At 44.3% G+C, this 22,905-nt stretch overlaps 1 protein-coding gene across 2 annotated transcripts in view; it reads right to left on the bottom strand.

Moving 5' to 3' along the window:
• OFD1 (OFD1 centriole and centriolar satellite protein) overlaps window positions 1–22,905 on the bottom strand; it is a 100,923-nt gene that overhangs the window by 20,594 nt on the left and 57,424 nt on the right. For both annotated transcript variants that reach the window (XM_073586220.1, XM_073586218.1), the window contains exons 16-17: window positions 11,895–12,491; window positions 4,625–4,760 (exon numbers count right to left, since the gene is read on the bottom strand). In XM_073586220.1, the coding sequence (XP_073442321.1) occupies window positions 4,625–4,760; window positions 11,895–12,491 (733 nt within the window). The remainder of the gene's footprint in view (window positions 1–4,624; window positions 4,761–11,894; window positions 12,492–22,905) is intronic.

Consider the following 22,905-nt stretch of genomic DNA (forward strand, 5'->3'; position numbering starts at 1 on the left):
AGAGGGACATTATCTGTAGTAGTGAGAACCATGGCCTTTTTGGCCAGAACGGGGCTATTAAGATCACTCTGGCCTGATCTTCCCTTATCTTTTTCACTACTACTGGGATTAGAGATACCGGAGGAAAGGCATAACTTAGCTTGAAATCCCACGGAATTTGCAAAGCGTCCACTGCCCATGGCTCTTCCTTTGGGTTCAGTGAACAGAATCTTTTTACCTGCCTGTTGCTTCTGTTGGCAAAGAGGTCTATTATTGGCTCTCCCCAAAGATGTACTATCTTTTGGAACACTACCCGATTCAGGGTCCATTCCCCCTGTTTTAGTGTGTTGCGGCTTAGGAAATCGGCTTGTGTGTTTTCTACCCCTCTGATGTGTAGGGCTGATAGGGAGTGTAGGTGTCTCTCTGCCCTGTGAAAGATCTCGTTGGTTTCGAGCATTAGGGAGCGTGACCTTGTCCCTCCCTGGTGGTTGATGTAGGCTACTGTTGTGCTGTTGTCCGACATAATCCGGACATTGCGGCCTTCTAGAGTGGGCATGAATATCCTTAGGGCTCTGTTTACTGCCCGTAGCTCTCTTAGGTTGGAGGATGCGTTTTGCTCTAGGTGTCCCCAGGGTCCCTGGGCTACCTGTCCCCTTAGGTGCGCTCCCCACCCCGAGGAGCTTGCGTCTGTCATTATCACGTCGGACACTGGCTTCTGCCACGATGTCCCTGTTAGTAGGTTTGCTCTGTCTAGCCACCATCTGAGAGAGCCTTTGGTTTTTACGGAAAGTTCCAGCCTTCCTTCTAAACAGCCTTTTAGCGACTTCTGTGCTGATAGGACCTCTGCTTGTAGTTGACGGGTATGAAATTGTGCCCATCTGACCGCTGGGGTACAGGCTGTCAGAGTGCCTAACAAGGACATTGCCCCTCTCAGGGTCGTGTGAGGTTGATCTATTGTTGCCAAGATCATATCCCTTACCTTTTCCACCTTGGCGTCTGGTAAGAGACAAATTTGTTGATTTGAGTCCAAGATGAAACCTAAGAACATTTGCCTTTGTAAGGGTTGTAGCCTTGACTTCTTGACATTCACCATCCAGCCAAGATTCCGTAGGATATCTATCACCCTTTCTACTTGCTCTGTGCAGTGACGTTCTGAGTTGCCCACAATTAGAAAATCGTCTAGGTAGGGTATTATAATTGTGTTGTGGATGCGGAGGAATGCTGTCATCTCTGCAACTACTTTTGTAAACACCCTCGGTGCTATGGATATGCCGAATGGAAGGGCTCTGAACTGAAAATGTTTGAGGTTGCCCCGAATGTAGAGCGCTACCCTTAAGTATTTTTGGTATTCTGAATGGATCGGGATGTGGTAGTAAGCATCCTTTAGATCGACTACCGCCATGAAACAGTTGTGGTGTAACAGCCTTATAGCTGAAGTCACTGACTCCATTTTGAAGGTTTGGTTCTGTATCCAACGGTTGAGGCCTCTCAGGTTTATAATCGTCCTGAACGAATGATCCGGTTTTTTTATTAGAAAGAGGGGCGTGTAGAAACCCCTTCTTTCCTGTCCTCTTGGGACCTCGATCAGGACATGTTTGTCCAGCAGGCTTAGGATCTCTGCCTCTAAGGCCAACTGTTCTTCTACCCCTCTCCTGACGGGGGTCACCACAAACGATGCTCTTGGCTGTTGAAAAAAGGGGAATTTTAAACCTTCCTTTATGATGTTTAAAATCCAAGTATTGGAAGATATATTTTCCCAGGCCTGACCAAACAGCATCAGTCTCCCCCCTACGGGGATGCCGGCGTCATTGAGGGGACTTTTTTGCGGATGAAGCGGCTCCCCCGAACATGAATCCAGACTCTTTCTTCCTCTTGTCTTCCCATCTTTTCCGATCTCCCGGAGGCCGGCCTCTATTGAATTTCCCCCTCCGAAAGGGCGGTCTTCTTTGATCTCCCTGAAACCTGGGGAAGCCCTTCTTCTTATCACCCGCTTTTTCTAGGATTTCGTCCAGATTTTTTCCAAAGAGAAATTGTCCATCACATGGAAGGGAGCATAATTTGGCTTTTGATTGTAGATCTCCCGGACACCCTTTAAGCCATAATGCACGCCTTGCAGCATTTGATAGTCCCGCTGCTCTCGCCGTCAACCTCATGGAATCGGCCGAGGTGTCGGCTAAAAAGGCGGCTGCTCCGTGTAGCAGATACATGTCTCCTAAAATTTTCTCCCTAGACATCTTGGAAGCAATTTTTTCTTCTAGCTGCTGTAGCCAGATCATTAAAGACCGGGCTGTACAGGTACCGGCTATCGCAGGTTTTAGTCCCCCCGCTGTTGCTTCCCAAGCATGCCTTAGGTAGGAGTCTGCTTTCTTATCTAGTGGATCTCTTAGTACTCCTGAGTCTTCTAGGGGCAGGGCCGACCTTTTGGATGACCTGGATACCGCCACATCGATTTTTGGGACCTTGTCCCATATTTCCGTATCCTTAGGGTCAAAGGGATATCTCCTTTTTGAGGAGGAAGGAAGGCTACCTGATTTTTCAGGCTTCTTCCACTCCCTTTCGATGAGCGCCTGGACTTTTTCATTAACTGGAAAGGTGCGTTTCTTCCTTTCCTGTTACCCACCAAACATTACCTCTTCTAGGGATTTGGTCGCTTTTTCCTCCTGAAGGCCCATAGTTGACCTAATGGCTTTAAGGAGACTATCAGTATCCTCAACCGGAAAACACGGTCTACCCCCTGTGTCACTATCCGAGGAGGAAGAGGACATGCGCTCAGCCTGATATTCGGACGAGGAGGAGTCTGATGAAGAACTTGGGGAGTTTCTTCTACTTTTTTTCTTTTTCTTTAATAATAATTTAAGTGAACCTTCCACCTCTGATTTTATGACAGATCTGAGGTGAGTTGCTAGGCTCGGCACTTCCTCCGCCACTGTTTGCTGTATACAGCTAGCGCAAAGGTTTTTTTGCCAATCTTTCGCTAGGGGGTTCTGGCATATCGCACACTCCCTATTATTTCTTTTGCTCCCTGCTTTTTTGCCTTTCACCTAAGGAAGCAAATAACACACAAAAAGGACCCTATTAATAATGGTCTAACATTCACGACGATCCACTCACCACCCACAAAATCGGGTACCGGGCTGGAAGGCTGCGCTGGAGCATGTGGTCTGTGTTCTCTCGATCTCGAGGAATCATTTGATCTGTGGCTCGGACGGCTGCTGCTCTTACCGCTCGAACGGCTACCGTGCTTCCGTGCCGAGGTCTGCGACGGGGGTAGAGACAGTGGGGACGGTGAGCGTTCCTGCTGTGACCCCATTGTAACAGCCCGGCCGTTCTGCTCCTTGCCTCCTTTAAATAGGCCCCGGTGAGCGATCCTTTTGACCCTCCCCCCTGCGACCGCCGGCCATTCTTCTCTTTTTTTTTTTTTTTCCTTCTTCTTTTGTGGCCGGCGCCGCACTAGGCGCCATGTCCGTCGCGTCCGTGACGTCAGCCGGCGCATACCCAAGCTGCACCGCGCCGCTGACGTCAGGCGCCGGAAGTCGCGCCCGGCTTCCCCTGTCCCAGCGAGGAGCGAGCGGGCGCGCGCGCAGGGGGAGGGAGGCACGGAGGAGCGCCCCGAATGGAGGCCGCCTTACCGCACCCGCACGAACCCGGGGCCTGCTGGAGGAACCCCGGGGACTGCGCTTCCAGGCGCCGACGGCCAGCGCTGCAGGTAAGCTGACCTGCTCTTCCCGCGCCGGGACGGCCCTGGGTCCATGTCTTCATCCATGGCAGGCACCGCCGCTGTCAGCCTGGGATCCCGCTCCAGGACAGGAACCCAACTGAAGCAGGGGAGAGGTGCCGCCCCTTATATTTCAGTAGGTTCCTGTCCTGGCGGGGCGGATCCCTCTCTCATGTGGTGCCGTCATGGGTGAAGGGAAAAAAGTCTTTACTTACACATAAAAATTGTAAGACTCGTTTTAGTTGTGAGACTCCTCAAATGTATGAAAGAAGGTGCTGTGGTCAGATGAGACCAAAACTTAACTTATTAGCCACCAAGGTAAAATCTATATTTGGCGCCAAACCAACACAGATAATCACCCCAAGAACACCATCCCCACAGTAAAACATGGTTTTGGCAGCATCATGCTCTGGGGATGTTTTTCAGCAGCAAAGACAGGGAAAAGCTTATTAAAGTAGAATGGTGACCTCTTCTAACTTGCCTTTAGCAATAAATTATATTTATTATAATAAAACAATGTACTGCTCCTCTGCTAATTTCTAATAAACTGACAGCTAGGTGTAGCCAGTTGGGGGGGGGGGGGGTTCTACACCCTCTGATCTGGTCCAATCAGTGCTTCTAATGTCACACATCATACGGACACACCCCTTTAAAAATGGAAAAAGTAATAACCATCTGTCAATGTATTCATAAATTTATAGTAGGAACGCCGCAACATAAAATTCTAACTAAAGGTGCTCCATAATTATTATATTATAAGGAACACAACTATTTTCTAAAAAATAGGCCTATCAGCCAAAGATGGATGTGAAGCTTTAAGTCTAAAAGCGCAAGAATTGACTTGCTGCCATCTAATAGGCCGGTAACAGAAGAGAGAGGAATTGCTCATCCCAGTTTGGATATAATCATCATAGATCTGTGATCCTATACCTGGACTGCTGTTCAGCTTCACCCACTGCTGCTGTATCCACCACATCACGGCTCTGTAAAGGACGTTGCGCTACTTTCGTAATAGGAGATAGCCTATGATTAAGGCTGTGGTGAGATGACGAAATATAGGAGCCATCTGTAATGAGATTGATGGATGTTATATATAATTTATATGTAATGCACAACAAAAACTACACTATCCATTCATAAAGTGATTTACTTAAAGGGAATCTGTCAGCAGGTTTTTGCAATGTAATTTGACGATAGCATGTGGTAGGAGTTAAAATACTGAACTCAATTATGCGTCACATGTCCGGCTGTGTGCTGTTTATTTACACTAATGCTTTTATCACTTTTTGATTAACATTGCAGTCACTAGCTGGTGTAAGTCAGACTCCACCCCCTCCTGTGATAAGCAGCTCACTGTCTATAGCTTTGTACATGGAGAGCCTGGTGTGGGCGGGGTTAGCTTTCTCAGCTCTGCTGCATTACTAAATTTAAAAGCTCTGATTGTGTCATAATGGCTGCACCCTGTCATCTGAGTGACACATCACTGGACTCAGCTTCTCTTTGCAAACATAATGCTCCTATCAGATGAAGTAGCAAAAACCTGCTGACAGATTATCTTTAAAAAAGGTACCCATGAACTACTTTTATGCAAATCTTTGAATATATTTATGTAGTGTAATGTTCGTTTGTAAATACAATTAAAGCTCTCATTTGCTATAAAAAATCCACTACTATCCCATCCAGTCCCGTGCCCCCCTCCCCCCATTTTGGATTCTTTTTAGGAGACAATAAAAGGAGAGTAACATACATTAAACACTTAGAGCAACATTTTCCTTTTAATATTACTAAGAAGGAACGAAAAGCTATAATAAACCTCAGAAAGATCAAAGATCTTCTCATTCGACAAGCGGACAAGGGGAAGGGGGCTATTGTGCTACTTAAAGCAGGACTCTATGAACAGATGAATTGTGAAATGTTACAAGATACCATGGTAAATCAGACACTGAACTTCGATCCCACTAGAACTCGAGATACTTCTCAATAAATGTGTTAACATGGGGGCTATAATAACAGAAAAATTAGCCAAAAGATCTTTTTACACAATTCTCCACTATCCCCATATATCTCTCACACCCTAAAACTCACAAATTTTAAATTCTCCCATAAATTAGGCACGATTTGGAGTATGGGAGAGAGCTCAGCTCCTGGGTGGATCTCCACCTACTACTACCACCATTGGTGAAACAACTGCCCGGCCATATTCGTGATACAAAACACGTTATTTCTTCTCTAGATGGTACTAAACGGCAAGACAATTGCATGTGGTATCTTGAGACGTTGTGAGATTATACCGCTGCATACCTCACAAATTGGCTATCAGCTCTCTATCATATTATTTGCATACTTACAGTAACTATCCATCTGTCATTCGAGAATTCATATTAATGGTAGTGGATTTTTTGTTACAGCACAATTATTTTTCGTTTAACTTTTTTTTTTTTTTATTTATAAAAACAAGGAGCTTCTATGGGGGCGGGCAAGCATCTACATGTGTACCCTTTGTAGTAAACCTCTATATGTCTAGATGAGAGGAATTATTCATATTTCCGGATTCTAATTCCTTCTCCTCCCATATCAGATGGTATAGTCGCTATATCGACGACCTCCTCCTAATATGGGAGGGTTCAAGAGAGTCAGCAGCCAAATTTGTACAATACCTAAAATGCAATGATATAAACCTTCAGCTCCCTTTTAATGTCCAAGACACTTGGATTGACCTTTTGGACATTACACTCATTTATTCTTCTACAGGAGTATCGGTTATTCCTTACAGAAAAAAAGATCGGCCACCAATGCCACTTTACTGGCGACATCACGTCATCCCAAATAAACCATTAAAAAAATCCCAATGGGGGAATTAATCCACACTAAAAGGAATACCACTTCAGATATTAGATTTCAACAGAAGCTGCTTCGGTATATCAAAAATTACGGAGCAGAAAATACCCGGACTTGATGATTAATATAGCTCAAAATATTATACACCACACGGATAGGCAACTTATCCTTAAAGACGTTATCCACACATGCTAGGCCCCGATAAAATAAAAAAAAAAAGCTTATAATCCCCTCCCGTGCCAGCACCAATCCTGCGTTGTCAGCGGTCGCTTTCCCTGGCCTGGGGCTAACATCTGTACTCCCCTTCCCCAGGTCCATCGGCGGCTTTCTCTGCTGCTCCTAGTGTCCAGCTTATGCTGCGGTTCTGATGTCATGTCAACGGCGTTGCAGCTAACCAGTGGTCTCAGTGGCTTTGAGCGGGGCATTCCATCTATATGGGAATGCTCAAATCAGAGCCGCGGAGCTCACCGATTGACTGCTGTGCTGTCAACGTGACATCAGCACTGCAGCAAAATCCAAATACTGGGAGCAGCGACAAGCCTAGTCGGTGGACCCGGGGAAGGGGAGTACAGCGTGGTTTGTTTCTTTATAACAGCCTGCAGGCAAGGATTAACTTTTAATAAAAGAGTACAACCCCTTTAAACTTTCAAAGAGGATTGTAAAGGTATTCTCACATAGATTATCTAAATAAGTACACCAGCCTTGTTAGGTCCAAGAGATCTATGTAATATGTGCAGTTTTTATTGTTAAATCTTTTGATAGATTTCTTTTAAGAAAAAATATTGTAAAGTAGGAAAATAATTTGGAAATATATTCATATGTTCTACAGCCCCCAAATAATAATCCAAACAAATGATAAATTATGAAGTGGGGAAAAACAAAAATCACCTAGTATTATAATGTATCATAGTTTATATTGTGAGACAACAGGTGTATTACAAATGTGATGCTCTATGTAATTCAAGGTTATTGTATAACCGTCCGGCTGTCCTGTATACTGCAGACAGGGGCTTATTTTCTGCTCTATTCTGCAGTACAAAGATGATTACTGTATCTAATATACAGGAGAAATTACCCACTAAATACTGTGTTGTGTGTAAAATGCCCGACTGTCCCCTCAATGTACTTCCATAGAGGGTCCGCTAACACCAACACATAAATCCACATATTCTCATAGTATGGTTGAAGAACTGCGGTAAGAACCCGGAGTGACTGGTGGTGGTCTCCTTATACAGTGAAATGGTTGTAAAAAGAGAGAGTACTGAATTTTAATCTACATTCTGTCTAAAGCTATAAGCTTCTTACACCTCTGCCTGTTCTTATGCGTAACTTGTGATTTTACTACTTCTCACTGTAACTTCATGTCACAGCACTGCTGCTGCTCCTAAGTGCTCCCTCTCCGTTCTGCGAAGTTAAGTCAGAAATCAGAAGAGGCAGTACAGGCAGTCAGTGCAGAACGAGAGTGAAGGGGATGGGGGACTTGCACACAGACTGGGATATGCCTTGGTCATGGAGACTAGCATGAATTAAGAGAAAGACAAGCCATGCCACTGATCTGTGACACAATGTCCCAGAAGGGACAGGGAGCACTCAGGAGCAGCAGCAGTGCTGTGATGCGAAGTCACACTGAAAAGTAGTAAAATAGGAATTTGTGTGTCCTCACTGTAAAATCCTTTTCTCCGAGCCATTCATTGGGGGACACAGAGACAGTGGGTGTTATGCTGCTTGCCACTAGGAGGACACTAAGTAAACCAGAAAAAAAGTTAACTCCTCCCCTGCAGTATATACCCTCTCGCTGAATGAGATTTCTCCAGTTCAGTGAAAAAAGCAGCAGGAGCTTAAACAGTCAACAATAACCATAACTATGTCACAACCTAAGAATGCTACAATGAACCAGTAGGCCAAACAGGGTGGGTGCTGTGTCCCCCAATGAATGGCTCGGAGAAAAGGATTTTACGGTGAGTACACAAAAATCCCTATTTCTCCTACGCCTCATTGGGGGACACAGACAGTGGGACATCCTAAAGCAGTCCCTGGGTGGGGAGCATACATCTGCTAATACCCCATGTACCACTGAGTCAACACTGAGGTACTGCTGTTTGCAGGATGCGTCTGCCAAGAGCTGCATTCACAGAGGCCTGAGAATGAATTTGGTAATGTTTTGGAAAAGTATGCAGACTGGACCAAGTCGCAGCCTTGCAGACCTGTTCTGCCGAGGCCTGGTGCCTGGTGGCAGAACTAGGGCGTCCGCTCCGATGGCGCATGGATCGCGCGATCAGGTAACGAACTGAGGAACCTTGTTGTTTAGTCTTGAGGCCATGAGATCCACATCCGGAGTCCCCCATCGATGACAAATCTGCTGAAAGACTTCCGGATGAAGAGACCACTCTCCCGAGGCAATGCCTTGGCGACTGAGAAAATCTGCCTCCCAATTTTCTATGCCCGGGATGTGGATTGCTGAGACGGACGAATGGTTGGTCTCGGCCCAATGGAGGATGTGACTCACTTCGTGCATTGCCATCCTGCTCCGGGTACCTCCCTGGCGGTTGATATATGCTACAGCCGTGGTGTTGTCGGATTGGATCCTGATGGGGTGACCTGCGAGGAGATGGTTGAAACTCCGCAGAGCTAATCTGATCGCTCCTATCTCCAAACTATTGATTAGGAGATGTGACTCTCGGGTTGACCAACGACCCTGTGCCGTGTGGTGACGAAAGACCGCACCCCAGCTGAGAAGACTTGCGTCGGTGGTTACTACCAACCATCTTACTGGGAGAAAAGACCTCCCTAGATTCAGGGAGTACCTCAGTGTCCACCACCTGAGGGCTTGTCTGACCCGCAGGGACAGAAGGATCCGACGGTCCAGGGAGTACGGGTTCTTGTCCCAAGCCAACAGCAACGCATGTTGTAAGGGACGGAGATGGAACTGTGCAAATGGAACTGCTTCCATCGCAGCCACCATCTTTCCGAGAACTCTCATGCTGAAACGAATTGAGTGAGAAACTGGTCATGAATGACCAACCCGCGGGAAGTGTCCAAGATCATTCCTAAAAAGGAAATCTGCTGAGCCGGTTTTGGGAAAGACTTTTCGAAGTTTATCTTCCACCCCAGGCGAGAAAGTGTATTTACTGTTATATCCACGGATTCCTCGCAGGCTGGAAGGGATGGATCCTTGATGAGCAGGTCGTCCAGATAGGGTAACACCACTACTCCCCGAGAGTGGAGAATGGCCATGACAACCACCATGACCATGGTAAAGACCCTGGGGGGCGGTGGCGAATCCAAAGGGCAAGGCAACGAACTGGAAGTGTTCCTCGTGAATTACAAAACGCAGGAACTGCTGGTGGGACGGGCAGATCGGAATGTGAAGGTAAGCGTCCTTGATGTTGATGGATGCTAGGAACTCTCCTTTTTCCATGGAAGCGACAACTGATTGGAGAGATTCCATTCCGAATCGCCGTACCTTGACAAACTGATTTAACAGTTTGAGATCCAGAATGGGTCGCATCGTCATGTCCTTCTTTGGAACCACAAAAAGGTTTGATTAAAATCCTCTAAACCTTTCGTGATGACGGCCCGGAATGATGACCCCTTCTTGGGGGGAGAGGAAGAGAAAAACCGAGTTGGAGGGGGAGAAGAAAATTCTATCTTGTATCCAGAGGACACCAGCTCCCTGACCCACTTGTCGTGGACGACCATGAGCCAGGTGTGGCTGAAGGAAAGTAGGCAACCGCCTACTTTGTCGGTGTCCGCCGGATACCGCAACAAGTCATTGGGTAGACCTATGAGATCTGGCTCCCCTACATCCAGAAGCCCTAGGCCTGGGTTTCCAAGATCGGTTAGGTCTGTATGAGACCTGGGAGCCTCTGTCTCCGCAGGGGGACCGACCTGATCCGGAAGAGAAGGTAGAGGAGGACCAGCCGGAATTGTTGCGAAAAGATCGAAAACGAGTCGGCTGTTGGTTGCTAAACGGAAGGAATTTACTTTTTCCCCCGGTAGTATCAGAAATGAGCTGGTCCAGTTTCTCTCCAAAAAGATAACCCGTTTGAAAGGGGAGAGAAGTCAGCGATCTTTTAGATGTGGCATCCGCCCCCAGTCGTGCAGCCATAGGGCTCTTCTAATGGAGATCGCATTAGCGGCAGTTTGAGCAGCGCAATTGGCGGCATCAAAAGAAGCGTCCACTACTAAGTCCGCTGCGTGAATTATCTGCCTGGCGACAGTGGTTGCCTCCGGAGGAAGATTGTTGCCCTGGAAGGAAGTAATCAAGACTTCTGCCCAAGCGGCCATTGCCTTAGTGACCCAAATTGCCGCGAAAGATGGAAAAAGCGCTGCTCCTGAAGCGTCAAAAACTGAACGGGCAAGGTAGTCAATTTGACGATCGGAGGGGTTTCTGACCGAGGAGCAGACTGAGGTAAAAGATATGGCCCCCGAGATTAGAATTGCGCGTCTTGTAAGGAATGAGAGGCACCAGGAGGAGGGGGCGGCGACGTTAGTGCGAGCGGCGCTATTCAAATTGCGGCCTAGTAGGCCGGAAAAGCCAGGGACTAAATTTTTGGCCTACCCACGGTAAGCGCCGAGAGCGGGGGGGCTGCGATGGTGCGCCGGTGCACCGCCACTGACGCTAAGTCAACGCTTCTCCCGCTCAGGAAGGCCGCGCTGTCCGGAGCCATCCCTGCAGGTCTTGTCATCCTCCTGGGCTGATGTAGCAGAGCTGGAGGAGTTCTTAAAGGGGTATACTCAATCGATCCTCCCTATGGCAGGGGGATGGAGAGCTATGGGGCTGATTCAGGGCATTCGGAAGCGCTGTTCCATTGCACTCCATGTGCTTGCCCTCGTATCCGTGGATTACCGGGACCGTAAGGATCATCGCCATCATCGCCAGAGGAATCAGCCCCAATCGTCGCAGAAAAGTATACGGGAAGGTATACTCCGCATACTTGCCTGTTGGTTGGGCGGGAGAGCGGGCCGTAGAAAGGAACCGTCGCCCCCTTCACTCCGCTAATTAAAAAATTAAAATTTACAGAAAAATCAAAAATAAAATAAAAACGGTGGAGTCTGAAACCAGACACAAGTGCCTCCTACAGACACTAAGCAAGAACTGGAAAAATCTCATCCAGCGAGAGGGTGTATACTGCAGGGGAGGAGTTAACTTTTTTTCTGGTTTACTTAGTGTCCTCCAAGTGGCAAGCAGCATAACACCCACTGTCTCTGTGTCCCCCAATGAGGCGTAGGAGAAAACACAAGGTATTGCATAAAAGAAGGCAGATGTATATCAGCCTTTATAGTTTTATACAGAATGTAGATTGAAATGCATTATTTATCAACTTATAGTACCCCCTTTAATTATTATTACTATTATTACCTTCTAAAGAACTTCTCTCTCCTTGACTGTTTTCCATTTTTGACACAGGAGTTGAAGACAGTCTGCGGGCCGAGGACTTCTTGGTCCGGGGTGGGGTTATGCTTTGTTCAGCTGACAGGAGGCTTTTGTATTTCTCAGTTTTTAGCCTTTTTAATAGAACGTGCTGTTGTGGAGTAAGATTGTCCTCTAAAAAAGCGACTTTGTGTTGTGTCATACCGCTTACGTAACCCCTGTTCGGTAGGCTGGCGGCCAGTGGGTAGTTCTCAATTGAAGCTGTGTTAATAACTCTAAGTTGATAGTTACGATAAGCCTCCTCTAAATATTCTGCTTCTTTTTCAAGTTCTTTAATTCGTGCTTTGGTGCCAGCTACAAACTCAAGATCCGAATCAGGAGAACTACTTCGAGTACCTTCGTTGTAGCGATGCCTTCGCAGTCTGATGCCACCAGTTTCAACAAGAGAGTCCAGTAATCGGTGGCTTTTCAAAACAGGTTTCTCATCGTAATTATCGTGATTGAGAATCCTGCTGGCAGGGAAGCCTAGGGTTGAACGATCAAGCAGAGATGCCTTGTGGTGCCGATATACTTCATTTTCGAGAGCTGAGTGGAAAAAAAAACAAAAAAACACATGAGAAATTAGTGACTAATTCATTAAATTTTAGGACTACCACAAAGGATTATCCGATATAGCAGTATGCAAACCGATTAGTAAAGGCATTCTGTCAACAGGATCAACATTCCTAATCCTTCTTTATGGGCATACAGGTCCTAAAAAGTTTAATAAAATGATACCATGATATCCGTTATCCAATGTTTTATTCCAGATAAATCCATGTAATGACTGACAGTCTCACATAGTCACACAAAACTTCTGTAGTGAGATCAGAGCCAACACAGTACAGCAGAGCCAACACAGTACAGCAGAGCCAACACAGTACAGCTGAACCAACACAGTACAGCTGAACCAACACAGTACAGCTGAACCAACACAGTACGGCAGAGCCAACACAGTACGGCAGAACCAACACAGTACGGCAGAACCAACACAGTACGGCAGAACCAACACAGTACGGCAGAACCAACACAGTACGGCAGAACCAACACAGTACGGCAGAACCAACACAGTACGGCAGAGCCAACACAGTACAGCAGAGCAAAAACACCACAGTACAACAGAACCAACACAGTACAGCAGAGCTAGCACAGTACAGCAGAACTAATTGCAGCTTAAATACAAAGTTTGGTAGTATCCAGCTTAAATGCGTGTAGTCTATAACAATGCAGTTTATTTTTTTTTATCTGTCCACAAGAAGCAAATTGTTGGTTGGAAGGTAAATTTGGAGCCTCTCAATCAAAATGATTATATATACTCGTGTATAAGCTGAGATTTTCAGCACATTTTTGTGTGCTGAAAACGCCCCCCTCGGCTTATACACGAGTCATTGTCCAGAAAGTCCGTGGGGGAGGGGGAGCAGCTGCAGGAGCTGGCGGCTGTGACATCATACATACCCATAGCTGCATCTCCGTTGTCCTGGAAGCTCTTCCCCTGTGCTGAGAGGTCACGTGGTACCGCTCATTAAGGTAATGAATATGCACGCGTCTCCACTCCCATAGGCGTGGAGCGCATATTCATTACTTTATTGAGTGGTACCACATGACCGCTGAGCACAGGAAGAGCTGCCGCACTGGAACAAAAGAAATGCAGTAATGTGCAGCGACAGCGAGAGGAGAATGGAGGGAGCCGAGCTGAGCCATGCATACAATGATGGGATGGGGGAGCCGCGCCATGCATACAAAATGGGACGGGGGGGGAAGCCATGCATATGTATATGAGAGAGACTGGAACGATGTTTGAAGAACACATTATCCATGGAAGAAGCAATTATATTTCAACACACATAGGCCCCAATTCATCAAGGCAATTTTGTCAGAATTTGTCATAAATTGCTTTAAAAACTTGCAAAATTTTGAGACAACTTGAAGTTGAAGTTGCGCAAACATTTAATGACTTTTGGCATTTTGGCAACAGTTTCTTCCAGCTCACCCACAATGGGAGTAGCTGGGGAGGGACAAGGACACAACTTGGCTGTGATGCCACAACTTGCCTAATTCATGATGAGCTGTGGCGTTCCCAGAAATCTCATTCCAGAGATTGGTGTAAAATTTGAGGCAATGAAAACGCTATTTGTTAGCTATTCTGGATTCATGAAGAGTCATTCACCAGAACCTGGAATACATTGGCTCTTTCTGATACCCTAGGCTATTGATTGAGGTTGTAGTGAAACCGGATTATGGGTTAAAGTTTTATAGGTTTAAGCCAAGAGGGCAAAACATTCTAACTTCACATAAAGCATTGAAATTACAGTCAATACAGTTTTTTTCTGAATAATTTAGGAACTAGCTCAGTGTTAATGGTATGGGATACATTTAAAGCCTCTATGAGAGGTGTGATTATCACGGTGGTGGAGACAACTTGCGAAAGATAGAGCAAAGATTGGGGATTTTAGAAAAAAAGGCATGTAGCAACAGTGAAGAATGAGAACAGAAATAAATGGTAGGAGTATGATATAGGAGTACAAAAGTGCAAATTAAAAATGTTCATTTCCTAAACAAAAAAGGTCTTTCCCCTGTGGAATGCTCAATAGTAATTAGGTTTCAGACACTAATCAGCGGAAGTGGTGACTAGAAAATAGATAGAGTTTTGTTAAACAGTGCTTTGAGAAAACAGTAGTGTGGAAAAAGTGTTTGCCCCTTCCTGATTTCCTATTCTTTTGCATTTTTGTCACACCTAAATATTTCAGATCACCAAACAAATATAAATAATAGACAAAGAGAACAAGTAAACATAAAATGCAGTTTTTAATTGAAGGTCTTTATTTTATTTTAAAGGGAAAAAGAAATCCAAAACTACAGGGTGCTGTGTGAAAAAGTGACTACCCCTCCCCCAAAAACATAAATTAACTGTGGTTTATCCCATCTTTGGGAAGCAGAGTTCAAATTCCCTAGCCACACCCAGACCTGATTACTGCCACAACTGTTCTCAATCAAGAAATTACTTAAATAGTACCTTTCTGAAAAAGTAAACTAGACCAAAAGCTCCCTAAAAGCTAGACATCATGCTGCAATTCAAAGAAATTCTGGAACAAATGAGAAAACAAAGTAATTGAGATTTATCAGTCTGGAAAAGGTAATGAAGCCATTTCTAAAACTTTAGGACTCTAGTGAACCACAGTGAGAGCCATTATTCACAAAATGCAAAAACATGGAACAGTGGTAAACCTTCCCAGGAGTGGTTGGCCGACCAAAATTACCCCAAGAGCCCTGCGATGACTCATCCAAGAGGTCACAAAAGACCCCGCAACATCACAAAAGACCCCACAACAACATCCAAAGAACTACAGGCCTCACTTGCGTCAGTTAAGATTAGTATTCATGACTCCACCATAAGAAAGACTGGGCAAAAATGGCCTGCATGGCAGAGTTCCAAGATGAAAACCACTGCTGAGCAATAAGAACATAAAGGATCATCTCAGTTTTTGCCAGAAAACATCTTGATGATCCCCAAGACTTTTGGGAGAATACTCTGTGGACTGATGAAAGAAAAGATGAACTTATTTTTAAGGTGTATGTCCCATTACAACTGGATTAGATGTAATACAGCAGTTCAGAAAAGACTATCTTACCAACAGTAAAATATAGTGGTAGTCGTGTGCTGGTCTGTGCTGTTTTTCTGATTCAGGACCTGGAAGACTTGCTGTGGTAAATGGAACCAAGAATTCTGCTGGCTACCAAAAAATTCTGAAGGAGAATGTTCGGCCATTTATTCGCGACCTCAAGCTGAAGCGCACTTGGGTTATGCAGAAGGAGAATGATACAAAACAGAGCAGCAAGTCCACCTCTGAATGGCTTGAGAAAAATAAAATTAAGACTTTGGAGTGGCTTAGTCAAAGTCCTGACCTTAATCCATTTGAAATTGTGTGGCATGAGCTTAAAAAGGTAATTGATGCTAGGAAACCCTCTAATGTGGCTGAATTACAACAATTCTGCTTTGATGAGTGGGCCGGAAAGGAAAAATACAGGGCGCATCCACTGTGTAAAATCCGTATCAAAAAACACATTAACAGAGAAAAAGGAAGGTGCTCACCTATTGGGGTTGTGAGAAAGTCACAACACCCATAAACGCATGAGAAGCAGCAGCAAGTCTGCACAGGGTCTTAGGACAAATTTGCAAAGACGGCGTGAAAGTGCAATAAGGACTGCGCTTGCTTCTGGTAGAGTACAAAAGTTCTTTATTCAGCCAACGCGTTTCCTGAGCCTACTGGCTCACTTCATCAGGGCAGATTACATTGAAAGACAATGAAACATTCTTATAGAGAGAAAAAAAAAAAAAAGAAATTTTGGCGCCAATGTTTTGATGTATCTGCTTTGTATTCCAATATTGATCACCAACTGGGTTTGAGCTGTTTTAAAAAATTTCTACTTACTGACAGTCGATTGTCTGACCCTCAAAAGGATTTTATTTTTAATGGGATGGATTTTATTTTACATAATAACTTTTTTACTTTTCTGGGGGATTTTTATCATCAGATCAGAGGCACCGCTATGGGATCACGGGTCGCGCCAACTTATGCTAATCTTTTTATGGGGGTCTTTGAGAATACTTTTATTACCATTGATTCATTTCTAGAGGGCGTGGTTTTATATAAAAGATACATTGATGATTTATTCTTAATCTTTGACACCAGTTTTATTCCAGTTGACGTCTTTACTTCTTCCATACAGAACAACACATGGGGTTTGGAGTTCACCCCCCACATTAGTAATACCCAGATGGACTTCCTTGATATCACCTTTAATATAAAAAACTCCAAAATTTATACCAAAACTTTTTTTAAGAAGGTAGACTCCAATAGTTATGTCCATTTTAAGAGCAGCCACTATTCTAAATGGCTTTTTAACATTCCTCATAATCAATTTCAGAGAATCCGAAAGAACTGTACAGAAGATGAGGATTTTATTAATCAGGCTGAGGTCCTCAAGGGAAGATTCCTGGCTCAAAAATACCCTTCCCAATTGGTTCATTCTACTTTTAATAATGTTTCAAAAAATTTTAACCAGCAAATTCTTTTAAGTGGGAGATCTAAAGAAAAAGATACACATGCCAACTATCAGGCCAATTTTATCACTACCTACAACTCCCAACATAAGGAGATTAAAAATATACTAGGGGACCTATGGTACATTATCCAAAAAGATCCTGTACTTAATAAAGTTCTTCCTGACAAACCTACTGTTACATTTAGGAAGGCCAGATCACTAAAAAAATCATCTGGCCCCTAGCAAATTGAGCCAATATACTCCCGACAATCATACCGGCTTGACACCAGGCATTTTTAGATGCCAGAGGCCCAGGTGTAGCCTTTGCAGTAATATTGCCCATAATACTTTCATCTTTTCACATCCACTCACCTCAGAAAAATTCACCATCACTAATCACCTGTCCTGTGTGTCTGCCTTTGTTATTTATGTTATCCTGTGTCCTTGTCCTAAATTGTATGTTGGGAGAACCACACAACCCCTTCATTGTAGAATGAACTCACATAGACACAACACTAAAATTGGATACCAACAACATGGTCTGTCACGACACTTTGATTCATTTCACCAAAGAGATTTTTCTAAAGCCATCATTTTCCCTTTAGAACACATCCCTGAACACGTTTCCAATAGAACCCAAGCAGAAAAGAGGTCTATTGGATCTATAAATTGAAGACAATTGGCTCCTATGGCCTCAATATTATCAATGATGCTTTCATTTGATTTCATCCTTATTGTGATTTTCATACACTTTTATTACATTTTACCCTATTTTATGCCTTTTTTTTTTTTTTTCTGATGTCCGATTTTGATCTTCCCTCTACAAAATAAAATGAAAAGACTATTTCTTTACAAAAATACCATTTGAAGTTTTTTTGAATTTTGATTCCTATAAAATAAATTGACAATTCCTTTAATTTTCTTCAAACCACTTCTGTTTATTCTAATGGTTCAGTGGACTAATACCTCGTACTTTACAACCTGTACTTGCACTATATTAGTCAGGTTCTAATACCACTTCAAGTTATTTTGCTGGATTTTGATTTTTATAAAACAAATAATTTCTAAAAATTTTTTTTTTTTTCTTAAACCACTTCAGCTAAATCCAATGGTTTAGTGGACTAATACCTGGTACTTGCACTTTACAGCATACATCTGCACTTTATGAGCCAGGTTCTAATACTCCTTGAGGTCTCACCCCTCCCCCCCCCCTTTTCTTTTTTTTTTTTTTTCACTAACCTTAGTCACTTTTTACCCCGTGACCCATAGCACTCTTTTCTACTTTTATTTTTGCATAATTTTATACTTTTTCTTATTTTAATACACTTTTATTGTAGTGTTTTTACGTTTGTAATAAAATTCATTGTTTTTGGGTTTTTGTTTTTTTTTGACCTTTGTTGATGTCATTTAACCCTGCATTGGCGCCAAAATTTCTTTTTTTTTTTTTTTCTCTCTATAAGAATGTTTCATTGTCTTTCAATGTAATCTGCCCTGATGAAGTGAGCCAGTAGGCTCAGGAAACGCGTTGGCTGAATAAAGAACTTTTGTACTCTACCAGAAGCAAGCGCAGTCCTTATTGCACTTTCACGCCGTCTTTGCAAATTTGATGAGTGGGCCAAAATTCCTCCAGAGAGCTGTAAAAGACTCATTGCCAGTTATCGCAAATGCTTGATTGCAGTTGTTGCTGCTAAGGGCGGCCCAACCAATTATTAGTTCCAAAAATTTTTTTGTTATTAATGACTGGGAATGAAGGAGATTTTTTATTCAATAATCACTAATTTTTTGATTTAATTGAATATATTTATAAACACTGATATTTGCAGAGAATTTCCCCACATAGATAAATGAGACCTACATCACTATATGTGTCCCTCCTTTGTTCTGTTTCATCTGCGGTGTGCGCTCTATCTGGCTGCTGGGCAGTGAGTCATTGCGATGACGTGTCTGTAGCGTGGCTAGCTCCGCCCCCTGTCCTGACGCGTTGGACAGGGGTTGGATCGGTCACGTGGGACGCCGACTTGCCTGAAGTCACTCCCCATTACAGTAGGGCGAGCGCCATCACATACCGTTGCTACCAATGCAAATAGAACTATAAACAGATCCACAGGATACCCTGCCATTGACACTTACCCCCATAAGGAAGAAGCTATACGCGAAACGCGCGTTGGGGCGTCAGGACTGCTCACAGGTCAAGTACAGTTTCCCCTGTGTGATTTTCCACACAATGACCTTTTTATTGATACAAAATCTCCATTAATCCCAAGTTGCTGGGCACTGTTTGCACTTTGCAGACCTAGTCAATATGTTCTTATGTTATTAAGATATATATTGAATCTAATCCATATGCACTTTGCTTTGCACATTTGCACTTTATAGAGGTGCTTACCATCTGATATATAAAACAATATTTTTGTTTCTTTGCTGCTCTGCACCATTGCACTTTGCAAGCTATATGTTAAACATTCTATTGGTACATTTTTTGATGGCATGCACTGCTATATATATGTAGGAGAGGTTTTTTAACATTAATTAGCTATTATAATCTAACTATTCATTGTGTGGGCACCTGTGTGTTTTTCAGTATATAGGGATTAATTTATATATGTTGTAGGCTTATTTTTTAGCCACCTGTACTATATAAAAATATCCACTCAGTGCTGAAGTAATCTTTTGCAACACCTTGAATAGTGTAAAACTGTACTTGTTGTGACTTGTGATAGCAGTCTTTTTTTGCATGTGTATCTCCATTGTTTACTTTTTTAAAAAAAACATGCTTGTTTGAATAAAGATGGACTATAATTTACTTATACTAGGCGTTTACTTCTATTTTTTGTAGGATTGCTTGATTGCAGTTGTTGCTGCTAAGGATGGCCCAACCAATTATTAGGTTTAGGAGGCAATCACGTTTTCACATAGGGCCCTGTAGGTTTGGATTTCTTTTTCCTTTAATAATAAAGACCTTCATTTAAAAACTGCATCTTGTGTTTACTTGTGTTATTTTTGTCTAATATTTAAATTTGTTTTGTAATCTGAAACATCTAAGTGTGACAAACATGCAAAAGAATAAGAAATCAGGAAGTGGGCATGTCATGATCCCAGTGCAGGTTTTTGAGCTGCACACCGGGGGTTAATGTCTGGAGCTCTGTGCAGGTTTTGACCTGCACACTTGGGGTTAATGATTGTGGCCTCTTTCTGGTTCTGGGAGAGCTTCATTAACCCCTGGGTAGCTTCAATCCCTGCCAGTTATACTTTTGCCTTTGGCCTAGTGTGCTGACCCCCGTGTGCCTGTTTGTTGCTATAGCTTGTTTATATGGTTCTGACCCGGCTCTGTTTCCCGTTGTGAGTTTGCCTATTGATTTTGTACTGCGTTATTATCTGTGTATGACTCATTGCCTGTGACCTGACTACTCTCTGCTCGCCCCCTTTGGTACCTTGCAGCTATCTCTGTGTGTGACTCATTGGCTGCGTCTTGACTATTCTCCCTGTCTATGCCCCCTGGTAACTTTGTCTCGCAGTTACTCTGCTAGGAATTGTCTTGCAGCTCCTAGCTCTGTGGAGTCTATGCCACGCCTCTAGCAGTCACGTGCTTCAGGTCCTGCGGCTCTGAAGTACGCATCTACTCGACTGCTGCCCGCTCCACAGGTAGCTTTGAGCACGCTTTCGCTTTACTCAGGACACACGCACTGGCTCAGTGAGCAAGTTCAGTGTGGTGTCTCTGACATTATAACTGGCCTGCAGGACTGGTACTGGGGATGCCTTGGCTTCAACGCCATAATCCTACCATTGATTGGTTACAGGAGAAATCACTCAATGGGGATGCAATAATAAATGTGGTAACCGGGGACATCTTGTTAACGCTGTTAAATCCGTGTCTGTGTCGTCTGTCGATCTGGAAGGTATTCCGGAGTACCTGAAGGATTACGAAGACGTTTTTTCCGAAAGTGAGGCTGAGGCGCTGCCACCACATAGACCCTATGATTGTGCCATTGATTTAGTACCCGGAGCCAAGTTACCTAAGGCTCGATTGTTCAATTTGTCTGGGCCTGAGCGCAAAGCCATAAAGGAGTACATAGCTGAGAGTCTCCGCAAAGGGCATATCAGGCCTTCTGTGTCACCTGTGGCAGCAGGGTTCTTCTTTGTGAAGAAAAAAGATGGTGGTTTGCGGCCGTGCCTCGACTTTCGGGAACTGAACAAGATAACGGTTAGGAACTCTTACCCGCTTCCCCTCATCCCAGACTTATGTAACCAGTTAGCTGGGGCCCAATGGTTCTCCAAGTTAGATCTGCGGGGGGCCTACAATCTGATAAGGGTTCGGGAAGGGGACGAGTGGAAAACGGCATTCCTCACATCAGAAGGACTCTTTGAGAACCTGGTAATGCCATTTGGGTTAACTAATGCACCCGCTATTTTCCAAAATTTCATCAATGTTGTGTTTTCTGATCTGATAGGCCGTTTTGTTATTATTTATTTGGATGATATTTTGGTGTATTCCCCGGACAGTCAATCTCACTTGCAACATCTAAAGACAGTTCTCCAGAGACTCAGGGAGAACCAATTGTTCGCTAAATTGGAAAAATATTCGTTTTTTGTACAGGAGCTGTCTTTTTTGGGGTTGATTGTGTCCTGTGAGGGGTTTCGTATGGATCCTAAGAAGGTGCTGGCGATCGCTGACTGGGTTCAGCCTCGAGATCTCAAGGGGCTCCAGCGCTTCTTAGGATTTGCAAACTATTACCGGAGATTCATTAAAGGTTTCTCACAAGTGGTTAAACCACTCACGGATCTTACCCAGAAGGGAGCTGATGCAAAAAATTGGTCTGTACGCGCTAAGGAATCCTTCTCAGTGATTAAGAAATGTTTCATGTCTGCCCCGCTGTTGGTGCAACCTGACCCGTCCAAACCATTCATTGTGGAGGTGGATGCTTCTGAAGTGGGGGTGGGGGCTGTGCTGTCCCTTACCAATCTCAAACTCTGTGCCTTTTTCTCCAAGAAGTTCTCTTCAGCTGAGAAAAACTATGATGTAGGCAATAGAGAACTTCTTGCGGTCAAGCTGGCGTTTGAGGAATGGAGGCACTTTTTGGAAGGGGCGGCTCACCCTATCACGGTTGTCACGGATCACAAAAATTTGGCATACCTTGAATCTGCTAAGAGGCTTACTCCTAGACAGGCCCGTTGGTCACTTTTTTTTTTTTCACGATTTCAGTTCTCAATTACTTTTCGACCGGTCCAAAAATGTTAAAGCGGATGCCCTGTCCAGAAGTTTTGATCCAGTGTCTCCCCCTGAGCCGTCATCCTCCATTCTTCCCCCAGGGGTGGTAGTGGCGGGGGTCTCAACTGAGTTGGAACAAGAAATCCTAAGGGCTCAGGCCCTAGCTCCGGCAACCAGGCCAAGCGATAAACTGTTTGTTCCAGATTCATTGCGGCATAGACTTCTGCAGGAGTTTCATGATTCTAGGCTGAGTGCTCATCCAGGTATCACGGCCACTAGAGAGGCAGTAGCCAGGGGTTTTTGGTGGCCTTCATTAAGGTCCGATGTCAAGGAATTTGTTACTGCTTGTGGCATGTGTGCCCGTTCCAAAAGCTCGCATAACCGACCGGCTGGGGAACTCATACCTTTACCGGTTCCTGATAGGCCATGGACTCATCTTTCCATGGATTTTATTACCGGCCTTCCAGGGGCAATACCGTGATCTGGGTGGTGGTGGATAGGTTTTCTAAACAGGCCCATTTCATTCCCTTGGCAGCATTACCTTCAGCAGAAACATTGTCAAGGTTGTTTGTGCAGCATGTGGTCCGATTGCATGGGGTACCCCTGAATGTTGTGTCTGACAGAGGTGTGCAGTTTGTGGCCAAATTTTGGAGGGTGTTCTGTATGAAATTGGGCATCTCACTCTCCTTCTCGTCGGCATATGACCCGGAG

The sequence above is a fragment of the Dendrobates tinctorius genome, unplaced genomic scaffold (genome assembly GCF_039654945.1).
Source record: "Dendrobates tinctorius isolate UK_male_01 unplaced genomic scaffold, ASM3965494v1 ptg000091l, whole genome shotgun sequence".
Taxonomy (NCBI): domain Eukaryota; kingdom Metazoa; phylum Chordata; class Amphibia; order Anura; family Dendrobatidae; genus Dendrobates; species Dendrobates tinctorius.